The following is a 20,676-nucleotide window of genomic DNA, read 5'->3' as shown; positions in this document are numbered from 1 at the left end:
TTATTCTCTTTTAATAAAGAAGGCCTGGCGAGCTTATATGGGTTTCCTTTACTACTGTGTAAATACCCTATTTTTTGGTAGACTTTTCACCTGAGAAGGAATCTGACTGGGATTTTTTAATATAAATTTTGGGGCATTTTGCCTAGGATTCACCTTAGAGTGAGCAGGTATGGAGCTAGTCATGAGATTGTGGTCTCTCTTTAGGGCCTACATCATGGATGTGCGGACCTGTGCAGTCATATGGGATCTTGAGTTTAGAAGGGTCCTACCTGTGATTTGGTGCTCTTATTGTCTTGAAATTTTTAATATTTTTTAAACAAGAAACCCCACATTTTCACTTTGCACTGAATTCCATAAATAACTGTGGCAGTGAGATAATTATATTAATCCAAACAAAATTTATTAGAAGTTAAATTTAGAAAGGAGTTAGAGATTATCTAGAGTATAGTCCAGTCTTCCAGAAGAATGAATTGTCTGGCTAACACAGCTCCCAGTAGACTGCTTGCTAGGGTTAATTAGGTTGATCGTCCTGGCTAGTTGATTGTCTCCTCCTTTCATTTCTGCTAGTGCTTTCTCCTTTACTCTATGTGCTTAGTGAAGAGGACAACTTCCTACATATGGAGGGGCACCTTCAGTGTAGGCTATACCCAGTGTTCAACTTTCATTAATAAGTAGATTTTGAATTTTATTGACCTAATATAAAAAGGTTAAATTCTTGTTTCTAAGTAACTATCTTTTTCTAAAAAGAAAAATACTTAAATAATATATAGTTTATTATCTCATCTAGTATTTGAAATTTAAATGTCCGTAACCTATATCCTCCCTTTTCTGTTCTATTATCGAAGTTTAAAATTTTTGAATATGGTAATTGTCTTCTAATTAGATTCTTCCAGTATTTTCTCCTTACTTTAGTGCATCCTACCACATACCAGTGATGATTATTCTTTTTAAAGCACATTCTAATCCTATTTACCTATTCAGAAAATTCAGGGTCTCTTGCTAATTAAGTAAAACTCCCACAGGCTAACAAAAAAAATTATTTCAGCCTCTTTTCAGATACATTTCTGACCATGGGCATCCAAAGTAGAAAATTCATTGTGTCCTGGATCTGTCTATCTTCCATTTTCTACCTTGGCTTCATATATAACTGTAAAAATCCCATATTTCTTCCAAAAACCATCTTTAGTGCTACCTCCTCTTTCATGAAGCATTTACTAATTCCACTTAACCGTATGTGGATACTTTGTCCCACATTTACAGTTTTATTTCTATTTTGTTTGTATTGGAGTTGTTTGTAGACTTGCCTTCTTTCTCCTATTATAATTTAATTGTTTTATGTCAGGAACTATATCTACTCATCATTTATCTTCTATACTATAGCACTTAAACAATGTCTTAAACAGAGTAAGTGCTTGATAAGTATTTTGTAAGTTAATATGAGAGAAATAGTGAAGAAATGGACTATACGAAAGTTATTTTCTTATATATATGAAGAATATAAAAGGTATACTGCACAAATCAAAATTTTTGAATCAAGAAATTTGTCAAATACAGAATACTTTCCAGTTTTGAAGAGAAAGTTTGCAGTCTGTTATTTACAGACATAAATTTAGAAAATGTCTATATGAAAGTTATTTAGTAAAGATGAGATCAATACTGATCTCGTCATTATAAATATTTGTATGTTTATCCTTTCATGCATACCTCCATGAAAGAATAATATTATAATACAAACCACAACTCTCTATATGTAACTATAAATTGAGTAGTGATTAAAACAATAAAAGACCTGACAGCACCAAAATAACTGCAGATTTATGGCACTAACGACAACTTGTCCTGTTGAAAAGATTCACAGGCTTTCACTTGACCTTTTTACTCATTTAATATAGTAATTCTTAAGTACTTATTAAGCTTGCTGGCAGGTTTCCTGCAGATAAACCTATATACATATTCAAAATACAGAAGTGATATTCAGAAGTGACACTAACCTTGCTATCTCCAAAAAGTTTAAATTGTTTCTTGTCCTCCATTTAAGAAAGCAAAGTTAGATTTAGGCATCAATTTTTAGTTTTGTATGAGAAATTTTAAAAGGTTTGGCACTTGCATGTCCAGTGTTTTGAAAAAGTTATTTTGTATGAGGTAGTTCTTTCTGTGATGATAAATGAGGTATTTGTGACATGTTTTGATATCCATTTCCATAGTTTCATAATAAGTTGGTTCCAAGTACACAAAAATCAACAAGAACAAACCATTGACAGTGCATCAGATAGAATTAAAGAAGTTTGAGAGAGAATGTAAATGAGAAAGTTGAAAATGGTCAAAGCCACAAAATTTATATTTTTTCTTAATGAAATAAAACAAGTGATTTTCACTACTAAAAGTTAATTGCAAAAGAGCAATCTTGCTTTTTAGGTGAAAATGAACATACATGAATCTTACAGTTTTAATTCTTTTAGGTATTTATTAAGTTGATGTCTCTATTAGCTGTGAAAAATATTGGTGAGAAATTTAATTTCATAAATTGTAAGTCTTATGTGTGTATATAGCATAGCATACTTAAATATTTCTCTGCTGTCAAAGATTGTAGAAAACAGTATTTTGAATTGCTCTTAATCAGAGCATAGTTGGAAAAAGTAGTAGTAATAGATGTTTTTAGGAGGAAACGGCATAAGAGTTTTAGTAGGAAGCCAGGGGATTAGGAGAGAACTGTGAGACCTGATCTGTGAGTAACAGATCATGGAGATGTAAATGGAAATAATTTAAATGGACTCTTCTGAGCCTATAGACTAAATACATGTATAGATACAGTATAAGTGTACATTCATACATATGCACACTTACAAGTGTCCTGTAACTTTATTCTTTAACAGCTATAGACAAAATAGACAAGATCATTGATACAGGCTTTATGAGCAAAGTACCATTTTGAACAGGAAGATGAAGTACTAGAAACAAATGAAAATGCACGATCTGGCAGTTTTACTGCCAGATGGCAACAGAATTCATGTTTAGAAAGTTACTTGGGTTTTTGCAGATAGGAATGGCAAAGTTCTAGGAATGCAAATGCTATCTTCCCTTTAACCTGTGTTCCACAATAGAGAGAAAAAAATAAAAAATACGCTCCCCCCTCCCGCCCAGGTTAAATGGGCAAAAGTTGACATTGGGGAAGACAAAAAGGAGTTAAAATGTGTGAATAAGAGATTATTTGAATTGGAATTGTGTTTTATTATGAACGAATAAAGACAGCCAAAAGGGTGGTCAGATCCCCTGAGGAGAAAAAAAGTCAGTAGGAGAAGATGTTGGAGTCGGAAGTCTTTTATGCAAACCATGATCCGGTGATGCCAAAGAACCGTTTTCTCTCTTCTCTTGTATGGAGCAAATGGTAACAGAAAAGGATGAACTGATGGGAGAGGTGGAATAGCCTTGGTACATTCATAATTACAGAATGTTTGCAGATCGGGTAGAGAGAACAGAAAATGCAGCAGGCCAAGATGCTGATATATACTTATAAAAAAAAATTATGCAAAATACTGTAATACAAAAAGTAAAGAGATTGGACTTTGTAAAGTCCCAGCAAAGGAGCAAACTCTGATGAATATTACATATAGGAGAGGAATTTAGAAGATGAGCAACATTTTAATCACTTTTTTTCATTCAGACTTTAGATATTGTAGGAAAGCCGTCATGTTTTTTTAAATCCTTCTACCTCTTACGGAAATTAGTATGATAGAAAGTAGCATTGAGATTAAAAGCCTGTCAGTTCTTTGGAAGCAAGAGGAGAGCAGTTGGCAAAGGCCTACTGTAGATGTCTGTAAGGACTTGTTCTTCACTCTCAGTGTTGTTGAATATCATTTGCAAGGTTGTTGCTAGAAAAAAATGGTAAGTAAATAACTTACCTTGATCTCTCCCTCCCACTGTGTATAGATTTTGTTTTGTTTTAATGTATATCTTCCCTTCATTTGATACATTTCCCTTATTTTTTTAAAAATCTCATCCCAAGTACTACGTCAGCTGGAAGTGACTAATAGTATCTACCCAATCCTATTCCTATAATCTAGGATTTAGTCCAGTGAAATTGTCTGTTCAGAAAGCCCTTGATATTCTGTATGAATATACCCCAAAACTCTGAGTTTTCCCAAATTTGAGAATACTGCCGTGTCATGTAATTTCTTTCAGAAAATGCTATAAAATATAAATGAAAACTATAAATCTTAATGAGAGTTACTTTATCCATGTCAAGTAACAGAAGCAGTCAAGCCACAATGAGTTGGGGAGGTTGGGACTTTGCATTCAGTCTCCGAGTGATTCTCCACCCACCCCATACCCATTTCACAGAGCATGTTAATCAAGTGTGCATCTCTCAGCAAATGAAGCCCTACTTCTACTGGACTCTCAGAGTCATTCTATAAAATGTTGACACCTAAATATAAATCCTTGAATGACCAAGGCCTACTTTGTGCTATATTTATATGTGTGTATACACACACATATATCAGCCACGTATTTATATATATTAAGATAGAGTTGGTTAGCTTGGGTGGCATTTGTACATTTTACTAATGATCATGTGGAAACCACTTATATTGTCTTACCTATTAGTGATTCTGGCAACTTCTTTGCAAATTTTAAGTCATATGGGTTTGTGAAATAGTACATTTTAATGATTATATAGTCTTGATACTCTGAGCTGAATGCTTATATAAAGCAATGAGGATGACTACTGTCACAGAGCTGTTGCTTTAATAACAATTCCTGGGATGCTTCAGTTTTTCAGTCTTAATTCTGTGGCTTGGCCTTTGTACGTAGTCACCACACAGAAAATTACAGCTCATCTTTAACTTCCCTTGCTTTTCTTACATTTGCCAAGTGAGAGAAGTTATAGGGCCTTAATATTTTACCAATTCCCAGTTTAAACACATGCCTGCCTGACTGCCCAATTTGCTGTTACCAAGTAGATTTAAGAGTTAGGAATAATCTTTGTCAGCTCCCAAGAAGTTAGAATTCTTTTTCCTGCTACTCTGTGTAAAAGTGCATGCAGCTTTCAGCATTTTATCTAGATTTCTGATACTATGAGTAGCTTGGAAGCAGAAGCATTTCTGCAAAACCTTGACCTCTTCTAGACTTTTACTGCTTTGCTTGTCCTAGCATTCTCCTTCTGCCTATTAAAATTAATTTGATGATGGTCATGCAGCTCTTGCGACAGCAACAATGATAGCTTGCAGAAAGCTAAAAACCTGGTATCATACATCATCTAAGGCCATGTTCAAAAGATTGTTTAAAAAAAAGAAAAAGGCCACCAAAATTTGTCGAGCCCTTTGGTTGGGATAAGAAAGTTTTGAGTGAAATAGAAATATGCCAATATTACGGGAGTCCTGAAGCTTTCCCAGCTTGGAGAATATTTTTCCCCCAACTTTAAGATAATTGTGTTCTATTTAATCCATGTGTGTATGTGTGTGTGTCCCCGTCCTTCCATGTCTGTTAGTCCCAAGAGCAAGCATTTATGTTATCTCATATCCTTATGATTAGGAATTATTGGAGAAAGCCTAAAAAGGGAGAATGGAAGTTCAGAATTGACCTTGGGGATTGTGGTTAACTAATGTGATAACGAGTTCTTTTAGGGCTAGAGCTAATTAGATGGGGACAGAAAGAGTATCAGAGGAATATAGAAGTGGAGAATGTTGAGGGTGTTACGAGTGAGTATATTTTGATAGGCCTATGAATGTTTTTGGCATAATCTCAAAAATCTGTCTTCAAGATGGTGTTAAAGTTATTATTAAAACTCACTAAAGGAATTCATCTTGATATTTAAACCTTACTTATAACTCATCCATTCTCTATTGGGAATCTGAGACATTTCAGTGTTATACGTTTCAGTGTTATACAAAGTGTTCAGCTAAAAAATGATTAAGACCTATCTTATTAGATAGAGGAATCTTTGTGTAGTTTTAAAAAATCTTGGGGCAATTTTCACATTTTATACAAATGTTTTAGATATGTTTTTTTCCTGATTTAATAACATTCTTAACATTAGAGCAAGATGTAGTTTCATATAGTAAAACTTCAGTGGTTCTTCTGTAAAATAGAAGGAAGAATAATAAATTTCTTAAATTAAAATGTCTACTTTTTAACTAGGCATCTTTTTTTATATTTCAATTGAGAATTTATATCTAATTTTAGTGTTTACTCCACTTTTGATGAAAGTCCTCACTCTTTTGGTCTGTATGTTTTCAAAGGATATAAATTGTGGTTCTTTAGGAGTCTGAGTCATTAAAATACTTTCCTTCCTCATTTGCCTTCTCTCTGAAGAGACTGTTTCACAGTCTCATAACTGAAATTTATATAGCAAACCAAGAGGCAGTGAGTTTGAAATCTATAGCAACGTTCTACTGCTTTAAGTTAACTTAAAAAAAGTAATAACTTAAATAACTTTAAACAGCCATACAGAATCAAAATTAATTAATTTACTTACCAATGTTAGATTTAAATTTCAAATTGATGACAATTTTATTTCAGTTTTCACTTTTTTCTGGCAAGAATGACATCACTTTTTAAAACAAAACCTGCTGTCAATTTAAAGAATAATAAATACAACACAGTATTTCTGAGTATACATATTCCTTTTTACTTAAATAAAAAAGTCGTTTATTGTGCAAAGTCGACCTTTTCTGGGGATGGAAATAAAGGAAAGTGGGCTCTCTTGGGATCATTAAGGAAGGTAGACGAATACAGAAAGAATGGTTGTGATTTCAAAAGCATATTTTTATGTTAAATGTACTTGAGAGAATGAAAGCAGCATTGCTTTCAAATAATTACTGTTGAAATCAAACCTGCCTTTTTTTTATTAGATCTTTGAAATAAGAGAATGGTGAGACAAATGAAAACTTCAAATGAAAATTTAAATGTGTCAAATTAGTTTTTAAGCATTCTACATTTCTCTTACTATTATATTAGAGTAGATATATCAAAACATTACTTTGAAACCAAAATAGTTTTGAATCATAATCTAATAAAATGGGTTATATTTTTGTTACCATGTCATTTTATGATGTTTCAAAGGAAATAGAGTATCTTAGCCTAATCTATAATAGTAAATTATTTTGGAAATTTGGCTCGACATACAAACAGATGTGTTTTCTTGATTCTTTTTAAATCGAGGGTTGGTGGTTGGTGGTTTATTGTTCCAGTGATTGGCATTAAAAGCCTTATTTCACAGCTTGCAGTGAGGGACTATTGGTAAAGAGTGTCTGTGTTCCACAAACTAAATTCAAAAAGTGTCAATCAAGATCTCACATAGGTTACTTAGAGAATGAGTTTTCTTACTGATTTCACCAAATGTCGCCTTATGCTGTCTTTGATTGGCATAGCCTGGCAGGGAGGATGGATGAATCTGTCACCGACTGGTTAATTGTGTTGCTGGTCTGGGTCTGACATCAGGTCTTTGACTCTTAAGTGGCTCAATACAAAACAAATTAGCAGATTGTAGTCATATTTCTCATTCTATATGCTTTGACTTTGTTGAATGCAGTCCATAAATCATATTGACTGACACACAAGTAAATGATGAAAGCTGCTTTTGAGACATGGATCTAGAAAGCAATACTGTGAAGGTGCCATGGAAGGATGCATATGGTTGACCCTTTGGGAATTTCCTAGGAGCCAAATGTCTCTTTACCACAATTGTTCTTAGAAGAAAAGCTTTTGGGTAATGCAAAAAGGATCTAATATGTCAGCAGATTCTCTTTTACAAGTTCCTTTGAAATATAAGAAGTTTGTCTAAGGGTGTTCTCTCTTTGCAAGTTGTTTTTCAGCAAAATGTTAAAGTAGTTACCTTTAAAAGTTTGGCAGGTGTTTTTACTTATTTATTGAACTTTGTGGTGTTAAGGGGAAAGAAAATGTTAATAGTTGCAATTTTTCGGTTGAGGGCAGCAGAAATTTCTAGGTGCTTGAAATTTATTAAATATGCTGTCTTTTCTCACTTTGTTTAATTATTTTGGCTTTGTTTGTTAAAATGTTAAAGTCCAGAGTATCTCTAGTGAAGAAAATCTAGTTTTTAAGATAATTGTAGAAGTACTTAGGTTATTTTTATTCTAAAAAATGATATATTATTATTTCTTTCTAAAAATAAGTAGTAGGTTAAATTTAAGAATATTCGTGTACATTTTATAGTTAGAAAGTCTACATTTAAAAACATGTATAATTTTATAAACTATAACTTTAAAAATTTAAGAATCTGAACCTTTGATACTTACTTCAGTTTTGAGATATAAAAAGAATTTATTTCATTTGAAGATTTATAAAATATTTTACAAATATTTTAAACTTATGTCCTTGAGAGCAATAAGGCTATATTTAATATGCATAAGAAAAAGAAATTTAGTATTAGCATTTTATTATTACATATGTGATTTAAACAAAAAACTAAATTCATGTGTGTGTCTGTGTGTATGGATGTGTGCACGTGAGCTCCTGTATATTTGTGTTTTCATTACCTGTTTCCAGCAGGTTTATGGAATAGTCTGTATTTTTATACTCATCATTATTTTTGGCTCCAGTATTATTGCTACATAGTAATTTACAGCATATAAATCCATGTTAAATCTTAGAGATCACCTTAAAATAAGACCATTGATATTGTGCAGTGTGTTTGTTTATGAAATGACTATAATAGTAATTTTGTTTTGGCAACTTATTAGTCTGATTTTGTAGTTAGTATATTATAGTGGCAACATAAGTAGGATATGGAGCTGATTGGATAGAGAAGTACATTAAACCAACATGCACTAGTTCCATTAGGTCAAAATGACGTTTCCATTAAGAAGTCTCAAGCCTATTACATTGTAATTAAATTACATGCCATTGATTTCTCCTTTTTCTGCTTTTTCCCCCCCTCCCATTCATATTGATATTATTCTACTTGGGTAATGAAGCTGCATGTCTCCCAGACTAATTCCTCTTGAGTTTGGGGGATCTTGAAGCATGCTGGGTTTTGCATTGGTTGTTACATTCCTTTTTGGCAGTTCATCAGTATCTGTCAAATATATTGTTTGCATCGGCTTTTATCTCTAAAGATTTTGATTGAGAAATTGACATTCCATTTTGCATATGCAGTTTTTCACTGTGCATAATGTCTAAATCCTAAAGACTCATTCATAAAGGTTGCTTATTTCTAGTCTAACTTTAAATGTATAATTTAAAGAACAAGTATAGTTCTAGTAAATATTATGAAAATATTTATGTTCTTTCATACTTTTCTAACACATCAACTCTAAACATTTTTATACCAATATATGTAGAATTTATGTTTGCGAGATATTTTTCATTATTTTGTAGCTTTCTTGGCCTTTGTGATAAGTAGGAAAAAAAAACAATTATCAAAAATCATTGGGTTAATATTTGTTAATGCAAATGAAGCAAAATGACACATTTTTCAAAAGTCATTATTTCTAACCACGTTCATGATCTCTGAATCCTATTACATAATGGTAGGTTAGAGATAGCCATCTTAGGAGCAGTATTTTACTGGAAAACTTTTTTAAAAGAGTTTTTATATTATTTTAAACTTCTAGTTGAAATAAAAAAACCTGTTTGAGGAAACAATTTATACTAAAAGTGATATTGTATTGTGATTCAGCTATGTAATCTAATGCTAAACATTTAAAGTTATCATTTTTATCATTATTGAGAAACTATAGCCTTAATTAAGGCTATCAGTGAAAGTTTATATAGTGTTTTAGGAGCTTATTATAGTAGAATATATTTTCTAATATATGTATAGTGAAAGAAAACCACAAGTACTTGTAGTTTACTTAACTACATATTTCTAAATTATATGATTTTGAAACTTACTTTTTAAACCTAAATGTAAATCTATAGATGATTTTGAAGTCATATTGGCAAGAAAGCCTTTTTTTCCCTTGCTAATTAAAGCTATGCTACAAACCAATGTTCTGATTAGAAGTAAGAAGTATGACTCAGTTTATTTTGAATTTTAGGTACAGTTTAAATGATAATAAATTACACTGTTTATTAACATTTTGATTCTGGCTTGGTTAATTATGTAAAAGAGAACTTAAAGAATATTATGTGAATAAAATTTCCTGTCAATATGAGTTATTTTATGTCATGAATGTCATGTTTTAATGTGTGCTTTTTAAAAATACTTGAGACATTTCTAGAGTTGTGAAATAATTAACCTTTTTATTTGTATTTTAATTTTCCTGTGTGCAGTTAGAGTTTTAATGATACTTATGTCCTGAGAGGGACAAGTGAACAAGAATATTAATTTTAATTCCTATGCTAAAAGTTTATAGCTACTCGGATTACAAAAACAGAAAGGCCAATAATTACCACTGTACCCCCCCAAAAGCAACAAAAGATTGCCAGGTTTGTGTGTGTGTGTGTAATTTTTCTGATACTCTGTGAAGTATTTCTGTGTTTGTTTCTTTGTTTATTTATTTTTTGGTTTGGATATTTGTTTTAAACAGGGGAAAGTTGCCCAGACTGCTTGCATGTCTGCCTGCCAGCATCTGTCAACATCCTTAATGCAGATGTTACTGGACAATGAGTTAAAACAGATAAGCATGGGAGCCGTTCAGCAGTTTAACTTAGATGTCATACAGTGTGAATGTAAGTACCTTGTTGGTTAAATCTCATGCATTTCTAGGAATCTATATTTAAATTATATGGGGAAAAAAAGGCATGTAGTAGGACAGTTAAGAAAGGAGGGAAGAGGCCTGATTGAGCTAAACTTTCAGCAGCCTTAGAAGCAACTTTCTTCCGGGAAGAGACGAATATCTCAGCTTCACATTTAGGGCCTCTAGGGAGGCACTGAAGTGGCAATCTAGACCAGGATCATTAAAAAGATGGCTCATTTTCCCCCTTATTTCTTCTTCTGGTCATTCTTGCCTTCTTGCCAGGACTCCCCAAATGTTTGTCATAAATGAAATCATTCTTACTTTCCCTGTAAGTAACTTTTTAGATATTTGCTAGAAGGATGATCTTAGAACCCTGCATTCCAAATGAAGCTTCTTTTTTTATATTCTAAATTTTTTGTTCTCTTCCCCAAAGAATTTCTTAAGCCTTTACCTTTGCCATTGTTTTCACTTTATTTTCTTTAGGTGATAAGGTTAGCAGATTCTATAATCTAATGTTGACATTTGCCATTCAGCCTCAAAACTGGATGTGCTATTTGGATATTAGCCTTGTTATATGTGCTTCTGAATGTGGGTTTTATCAGCCTTAAATTGTGACTCTTTAAATACAGGACATGAGCATACAGAGCAATTTTTAAGCACTTTCAGATAAACAGCATACCACCGATTAAATGATGAAAATCCCTGGTTGACAATTCAGTCAGGCACCTCTGTTAATAAATTGAAAATCAGTGGGATACAAGAAGGATTATAAAATATTTGTCTGAAGCAAATTTTGCAATAATAAATTCTATGTAAAAGACATTTAAAAAATTAAATGTCAGCAGCTTGCAACTGAAGCAGGAGTGACAGATTTTTTTTTCCCCAAATATCAAATATTTGTTTGCCCACTGTGTATAAGACATTCTTCTAGAAAAAGAAAATATAATTGATATTAAAAAGAATAATTATGTCAGTTCTTTGATCAGAATCAATTATTATGCACAAAAAAATTAATCCAAAGTTTTTAAAACCCTGTTTCCCTCAAAAAAAGAGAAATACTTATCTACAAAGCAAAAGATAGTTTTCCTCTAGGGAAGAGGAAGATTTATTTTCTTTCCTAGAAAGCTTTTCTAATTATCTGTAATTAGAAAACCTTCATTTTATTTCTTTCTCAAAATAAAAACTAATATTTACTAAATGGCATTTATTTTGTATTTACAAAAACATTTACAAGAAAATGTCCTTTTTTTCTTTTACAAGTTTCCAAGCTCAAATTGTTATTCTATTCTACAAATGATTTGAAACTGATTTCTTCAAGTTCTTTAAAATTTGTTCTGTAAGATCATTCCTGTATGGCATTGCTTTTATAAACATCTTACAGAAATATTGGTAAAGCCATTTTCTATTATTACATCTTTAATGTGGATTCAGATAATTAGGGGATTGACTGTTTATTGGCATTTGGTTGTGTCTTCTCAATTAGATTTTTTGTTCAAAAATGGAAATTACTTTTTGGTTAGGCAACTTTAGGTATCTAGATCTTCTCTCTGTTCTCTTACCTCTCTCTGTGAAGAGCTAGCCTCACTATACTAAGAGAAATGCACATAAAAACTAAAGATTTTTTTTATTTAAAGATTTTTAGTTTTTATGTGCATTTCTCTTAGTATAGTGAGGCTAAAAATCTTTGCCTCTCCCTCCTACCATAAGACAGCTTCTATCTTTAGTTACTGAAGGCTTCTTTTCAAATGCTTGTGTTTTCTTAAAGGATTGACCTCTTGGAAGAGAGACCAGGAAAGGTTCTAAATAACGAGGCGTAACTCAGTTAAGGAAGCCTGAGGTCAGGTACTAGAGAGATAAGTCCTACCCTGATGGGGACCACGGTTCTGACACTATATATATGGAAAGGGAGAGACCAGGACTCAAAAACAAACCACAGGCAATAACTCAGCTACTTTTAAGATTGTGCCTATGGCTCTGCTCCTTAATGCTTAATATCATGTATTACTTAATACAGTATCATGCATCAACATTACATCTTTCATGTTTATTCCACTATCTTTCTGGTGTAAAAAGATCATCTACCCTCCAACTCATGACTTTTAATGATTAATACATCACTTAAAAATGAAACTTAGCTTTTTCTAATGAGTATTTAAAAAGAATTTTAAGTTTTAATCCTCTTTAAGTTTTGTTTTTGTTTGTTTAAATATAGAAAAAACAATTCTAAAAAAACATAAAGCTTACTTTATTAATATTAATGCAGTATATATGCTTTCTACATATTGGGGCAGGGAAAGAAGAAGATAGGGAGATAGGAAGAAGAATTTGTCTAGGTAGGAGGAAGACCAGAATGCATGGTAAATTTGTGAAGAGAAGGGATCTGGATACCATAGGAATCAATAGGGATATGGAGAAGATAAGCAGGTAGTTACGATGTAGAATTCCAGAAGCTAAAAGATCATTGAGACTCACCACCCACCTGGTGATACGCGTGCATGCACACACACACACACACACACACACTCACACTCACACTCTTCTGTCTACTTTGAGATCCTCTGCAAAATAACCCTGCCAAGTTGTTGTCCAGCTATTCTCGAACATCCAATTTTGGGGATTTAACTACTCTGTAGAAGATGTGTTTCCATATAATACATCACTCTTACTTATTTCTTACATCGAGCTGAAATCACTTTCTCTAAACTTCTCTTGGTGGACCTGATTCTACCTTAAGGCTAGAGTTACCACAAATCCATATTGTTCCTTTGTGCAAATTAGAAAATGTATCACCACTAAAAGGAAAAGGTTCTTCAGAGTTGTCCCCTTTATATAAATGAGAAAAGGTTTACCCATTTTCCCCACAAAGGCATATTTTATCAAGTGAAATGTGAGCTGGATTTCAGCCCTCCTTTTCCCCCTCCTCTCCTTAGCTGGACAGCCATGTGTAGTAAGCATTCTGATAACTATATCTGTCAGTTCTTTATAGAGAAAAAACCAAATCCTCATCCATAAGCCAATTATATGAAAACTGCTCTTATAGCCTTCTGAATCTTCTGAAGGATGGAAATCAACAATTCCTCTTACTGTTCTTATGTGGTATGATTTTAGATCCAAAATTCTGAACAACTGGTTTGACTACCTTCTATTTAATGTCTGATACCCAGAGTTGAATACAGAGATACTTCGGTGTGCAGGGACCAGTATAATATGTAATTGGACTATCAAATACTATTCTTCCATATTCTATATTTTATTTGTAAAGCCCAAACTGTTATTACCTTTTTTGGTTGCCAGAGTATACTCTCGAATCATTAAAACCATAATGTTCTAAAATCTCTGTATCTTACTTTTTTTTTTTTTTTATTGTTAAGCTCTGGTTCTTTTTTTTATCCTATACTTGTATATTACTTTTTGTTTTAGAATTTTAAGATTATCCCTATTAAATTTTATTTTAAGATTTGTCACATAACTAGCCTATTGAGATCTTTTTATATCACAATTTAACATCATCTGCAGATTTATAATCACACTTTTTACATATTTAACAAGGTCGTTAGCAAAATGTTGAACAAAACCTGATGTCTGTAACCTGAGATACAGTATATCAGTGGTCCTCAAAACGTGGTCCCCAGATGAGCAGCAGCAGTATTACCTGAGAATTTGTTAGAAATGCACATTCTTAAGCCCCACCTGCTAAATTGGGAACTCGGCCCAGGACCTAGCAATTTCTCTTTCAGAAGGCCCTCCAGGTGATTCTCATGCACAGTAAAGTTTGAGAACCACAACATTACCTAAACTTCTCCTTCATATGGATTTAGATCCATTGTTCAGAATTTTATGAGTATCTTAAGTTTTTTTAGCCAGTTACTAATTCCCTAAATGAATCTTAATTCACAATTTTGCTCAGTTATAAGCAACTTTGTTAGATGCCTTACTGGCATATATGGATAATAATGACCATTGAATTTTCCTCATTTACCAGTGTAATTACTCTTCCAAAGAAGAAAATTATACTGCTCTGATTCTTTATAAACCCATATCGACTCATAGTAATTACTTTCTCCTCAAGAGGCTTAGAAACCATTACTTAAAAGTCTGTGACTGGCTCTTGGGATTAACATAAAATCCTACTAGTCTGTTTTACTCTAGCAAGAGATCTAGAGTCCAAGGAAGTTGGGTGGCAGAGATCAAGAACTAGAGATCATGATCTACCAAAGATTCTGGACAACTCTAGAAAGGCTTAAGTCAAAGAATTTAAGCAGTTGAAGGTGAATATGAAATAAAAGCATCAAGAATGGCTTTTATTCTGAGTTAGATTTTCCTTTTATTTGGTTTGACTAGAAAGCAGAATGTTTCTTTTTCCTTCTTTTTACTTTGTAAAAACATTATACATGTATTTCCCAGGCCACAGAATGTTAGTTCACAGATAGAAACAGATAGCACATCTAGCTGAAGTTGCAGAGATGGGAAGTCAGAAATAATTTAGTTCCTCATATCATTCAGCAATATGCTTTTAGTTTTCGTTTGTCTTGTTTTATTTTTCTGGTGATGAAAAATTAGCACTGACCCATCTATGTGCTCACTTGTTTTTTCAAACAATATGTTGGTGCCCTTTTCTCTGGTATTCCTTGTGGCACACATAGTTGTGAGTTTAAGTAACTTGAACTAAAATTTCAGTCTGTAACTGAATTATTTTCCATGTAAAGTCAACTGATTTATAGGAAGATTCATTTATTCAAATGTTTAATGAGAACCTATTACCTGTTATGTACTGGGAAATCAAAGATAAATCAGACTTCAAAGATCTCAATCTATTTGGTTGAGGAGGAGACAGATGTAAATAACCATAATAGAGCATAACAAATTTTTTATAGAAATATATATTACTTATAGAGAGGGAGCAATTAATTCTATGTGCCATGGTGTTGAAAGATTGACTATAATAGAAGTGAAATTTGAGCTGGGATAAGTAAGATTGCATCTAAAGCTGGAAGGACATTCTGAAAACAGGGAATGGCATAGGCAAAAGTACTGCAATGATAGAATGCTTAGGAAATCTTTAGTCTTGTGTGACTAGACTACAAGATGCATGATGAAAGTTTTGAAAGATATTTTTGAAAAAAGACTCTGGAATGCTTAGACTTTATTTAATATGCAATAGAGATCCACTGAAGCTTTTTAATTGTGACCATTACATGATGAAATCTCTATCATAGAAGAAGGTTAACTCTGTCTTGTGGAAATTGAAATGAAAGGAGGGAGATACAGAAAGTAGCAAAATCTGTGTTAAAAACTATTGAACTTTTTCATGTGAAGGATTAAAATATCTTGACTTCATGCAGTGGAAATGAAGACAATAAGATGAATTCCAAACATTTCGGAGAAGGGAATACATAAAATTAGTGAGTAAGTAAAGGTAAAGTTGATAAGATTAAGATGGTTCGAGTCAGAGAATCACAGTGGAAGAGGCCTAGAGAGGTGAAGTGTAAAGAGAGAGAGAAAAAGGGAGAAGAAGGATAGATGAGATGTAACCATCCAGAGTAGACAGTTAAATTCAACATAGAATTTATAATTTTAGGCACCCGCAAAATTCTATGCTCATAGTGTATTTGTTAAATAAATGAGCAAAGTAACAAATCAGGAAGTCTCTATAATCTACATTTGTTTCTTCCAGAGTTCTGCCTTTTCTATCAAAAAGTAAAGGCCAGTTGATACTGTTGTTCTTAAAAACCCTTTTAACTTCTTGATATAGACATAACCAATCATTTATAAAATTTCTTTACATTGATGACTATGTTTAAATGATCCTTAAATTTCATCTGTTTTGAGCTAAACTGTCATAGTTTCTTTAATGTTTTCTTATGGGATTATTTTTGCTTCTCTTTTGGTCAGTTTTCTTTGGATCTTTTTCTATTTTTTTTTTTTTTAAACCTATACTAGGTCAAACTTGATTGAATGTCTGAGTTTAGGAATGTGGAATCATATGAACTTATATAGAACTTTTTTAAAACAGTGCTTTCAAATCAGTCTTCAGATAGTCTGAGTACACGTCAGGAAGTTGAGACCATGGTTCCAGTCCTGGCTCTGCCTGTATATTGGGCAAATGGCTTTGGACAAAGCATTCAACAATTTAGAGGCCTCAATTTTTCCTTGAAATATGGTATTTGGAATTGATAATTTCCAAGATATACCTTAGTTCTAAGATTCTGAAGCAGCAAAATTTAAGGCAAAGAAGTATGTGAGGCTTTGGAATCATTCATAAATTAATTCCTTCATATCTACTATGTGCTTGGCACTTAGGGGATACAGTAGTAAACAAAACAGAAAACGTCCTAGCCCTTGTGGGGTTTAAGCCTAGTAGGGAGACAGTCATTAAATAACTACACTAATAAATTTAATTGTAAATTGTTAAATTCTGTAAAAGAGAATTATATGGTACTGTGAGAAAGTATAAGTAGCAGACCTAATATAGATAAAAGTATAGGTTGAGAATATTAAGTAGAATCTGTGCATGAATGAATGGATACTTTTGGTTAACTTGACCAAAAACATAATACTACTGTAGCTGTGTGGTTGGAGAATTTAGGAAGTCATCAAGGAATACATACTTTGGAATTGCAGATGTAGCCCCTCTGAAAGAAGCACTGAACCTTTGATCCTATTATAGTTCTAAGTTCCAGAGAAATCACTTCCTAGATAAGGGAGCGTTTGCCAAAGTTGGCATGAAGCTGATGTTCTAATTCTGTGTATGTGCATTTCTTATATTTATTAAACACCTGTTATGTATTGGGCCACAATATAGGTACCTTACAAATGCAGCTGTGTAGTAGAAAAGATCAAATGTCTTCTTTTAAGTTCCTATAACGGTATCTCAGAAATTCTTCACATCACTAACAAAATACAGAATATTTCCAAAACATCAGGTAATCAGACAAATTTGAAGTACCCACAATAGATTTAGAATGTATTTTTTCATGAATTTTATAGAAATACCTAAATGAGGTAATTGGCTCCTAAGAGTTTAACATCTTAAATCTATAGGCATTAGAAAGCTCCAGATTGAAGAAAGAGTATTGGCACCCGTTTCAATGATGAGTTATTGAGGAATTGGGGAATCTCTAGATATGAAGGCCTTGATCTTCATTCATTTTAGATAAAGTCTTAATACACCTCAAAAAAAAAAAAGATAAAGTTTATAGATTTTTTTGTGTGTGACAGTGACCTCTGATTAGGCCTCTAATTCTAGCCTTGAAAATGACCCATATCCCAAAATAAAAGGATCCAGGGAAAACCATGTGGATAATATAAGAAGAATATTTAAAAGTCTTTTTAAAAAGTAAGCTGGCTGCTATTATACTATTTGGCTATCTGAATTTATTCCTGGTTTTAATGGCATTTAAAGTATCAAATTGAGACTACTTTGCCCATGTTTAATTCCCAGAAAGGGAAGAGGACTAGATACTACTTTATATAAAGGAAAGGTGATGAATGAAGAGGGTTGTGGGTCCAAGAGGCTTGCATCCCACTACTGCCAACTACATGTAACAGAATGCAAGTCTAAGGGCCAAAAATGCTAAGATCCTTGAAGTTCTTCTTCACCACCAAAAATACCACTAGATGGTGCTCTTAGTCATCTCTTCTAATGACACATCTGGTAAATATAGGATACTTTCTTTGCCTAGCCAAAAATTTGAGTTCTAACGAGCTACTTTAAGTCTTCAGTTCTAGCAGGAAAAGAATGATCAGAAATCTGTTCACTATGCTGACTATTTTGCATTTATATTCAGTCATTTATTTAGTTACAAAATTATTCTATTTTATATGCCCCTGCCTTGACATCCACAGTCTTGAGACTTTAGTCTAGCCTCCCTACCCTGTTTTTCAATCTTTTGTTAGTCTTTTTTGACTCCTTGGACACTCCTTCTTCCCTTTCCCCTCCCCCCTGACAATTCTTTCCACCTGATGTAAATGTTTTCCAGATAATACCCATTCTTTACCTTACAATAAAGATAACTGTCTGCCTAGGATTAAATTGTTCAAGGACTTACTCCTTCTGCATTTAATTTTAAGGCAAGTTTTATATTTTCATGCTGGAATATGTACTTATGTTGCCTGACTTCTTAGCAATCTTTGTTGCTCGCTGTACCAAACCCTATATATAGCTCCTGAGGGCAGAAAGACCCTATTTTCCTACTTTTTAGGAAAATTGATTATATACACATAAATTACCTAGAGATGGTCTTTATTCTCTTAAATTTCATAGATTTCCAATTTAGAAGACTTTTTTTGTTTATTACAATCACAACTCACACACATGTATTACTTTTTGTTTTCATTTTTATCTAAATTAGTTCAGACTTGTCTTCTTCCTAGTTAGGGGAATATAGCAAAGTTTTACTCTATTGTTACAAAAGACTTACTCAGTAAGATTAGATACCTCTCTTTCTAGTCTTTATTTTAGAGTATTTTTAAACATGGAATCATTGATTAAGTTCTGTATATAGCAGAAAATAAGAAATAAATATGTTATGAAGTTATTTTTTGTTTTTAAAAAGTCATTAGGAGGAAAAAAACAAAGATTTAGATGAGCTTTCTTTAAAAACAAAACAGAACAAACAGAAAACATTAGAAAGCCTGGAAACTACTTTTAAATATCTTATTGGAAGACCAGGATCAATGTGTTTCTAAAAAATACCCTTAATTGCATGGCTAAATGACAAAGACAGAGATATCAAAAGAAGGAAATAGGCGTTATTAAGTGAAGATAATAAAAGGATGATCAAGGGAAGAGAATGAAGAAACCCCAGAATATGATAAATCATATAAAAATGAGAATCTGGATAAGCGAAGAGGAATCTGAAGACAGTACTTAAAGGGATTCTAAAAAATTAGTGTTCAAATTTTTAAAAACTTCAGAGATTGAAACCTACCTCCAGAATTATTGATCCATCAGAGAAGAGTGGTAGAAATGAATTATTTGCATTATTATTCATGTATTCAATGAATTTATTGAACATTTTCTGTACACTGAGTTATGCGGTGTCTAAAAATAAATTGTCTACTTTTCGAAGATTCTTGTTTAGTAGAACAATTCATAATTTAGTTTTCTTCAAAGGAAACAACATTAAGGATATTCTGACCCACCATCAATTATTTTGAAATAAATATACTAAATATGCACAGAATGTTCTAGATTTACCCTGTCCATATGTGGTTATTAACATTTAAATTAATTAAAGCTAAAAATTCAGTTTAGAATATAGGTATAGAATGTTACCATTATTGCAAAAAAGTTCTGTTGGACAGCATCATTCTAGATATAATCAACAAGCCAAATAAATGTGTCAGTTTCCTCTTAGAATTTATTTATTCAGTTTTTCTTCATTCAAGAAATTTTTATTGACTACTTATTACACATTAGGTATTGTACTACGTGATAGACATGTAAAAAACAAGTATATTTCCTACCCTCAGGGAGCTCATGGTTTGGCTTGAATAATTATAAGATAACAAAATGGGTAGTATAGTTAGGCCAGGAAGTTGGGATGAGAGCACAGAGGAGAAACCTAATTCAGCCTGCAGGGTAATGGAAGTCTTCTATAGAAGATGATGATTTAATGGAAGGATAAGAGTTATCCAATGGAAAAGAAGAGGAAAGATGCTCTAGGTAGAAGGATTAAAGGTACAATGGAAAGAGACTGGCATATGTAAGGAAGTGCAAGCATTTGTCCGGGGGCTGGACGCACAGCAGCCCTGGTCAGATGACATTCGTGGACAACACCCGGGGTCAAAGGACATCTGTCCTCAGAGCATTGTAGGGGTCACCCTGTCCTGGGTGAGGCCACCAGCTGACGTCTCTGCAGAGCTGACAGGCCCTCCATGCCTGCCACAAGTTTGAAAACCACTCTCCTCGGCCGGCCCTCTCTAGGTGGGGGGATGGGTCTTCCAAAGGCTTTGAGCACCCTGGAGGACACAGGGCACCCTGGAGGACGCAGGACGAAGCCCACTCCCGTCCTAAGGTGCTGCTTCGGTGTGTCTG

General features: G+C 33.0%; 1 protein-coding gene across 2 annotated transcripts in view; it reads left to right on the top strand.

Annotated features, from left to right (window-relative positions):
* Positions 1 to 20,676, top strand: part of EXOC6 (exocyst complex component 6) — a 167,726-nt gene that overhangs the window by 113,931 nt on the left and 33,119 nt on the right. For both annotated transcript variants that reach the window (XM_025042301.1, XM_025042300.1), the window contains exon 19: positions 10,488 to 10,629. In XM_025042301.1, the coding sequence (XP_024898069.1) occupies positions 10,488 to 10,629 (142 nt within the window). The remainder of the gene's footprint in view (positions 1 to 10,487; positions 10,630 to 20,676) is intronic.

The sequence above is a fragment of the Pteropus alecto genome, unplaced genomic scaffold, assembly GCF_000325575.1.
Source record: "Pteropus alecto unplaced genomic scaffold, ASM32557v1 scaffold88, whole genome shotgun sequence".
Taxonomy (NCBI): Eukaryota; Metazoa; Chordata; class Mammalia; order Chiroptera; family Pteropodidae; genus Pteropus; species Pteropus alecto.
The sequence above is the reverse complement of the archived record's forward strand: the minus strand, read 5'-3'. Positions and strand labels throughout refer to the sequence as shown.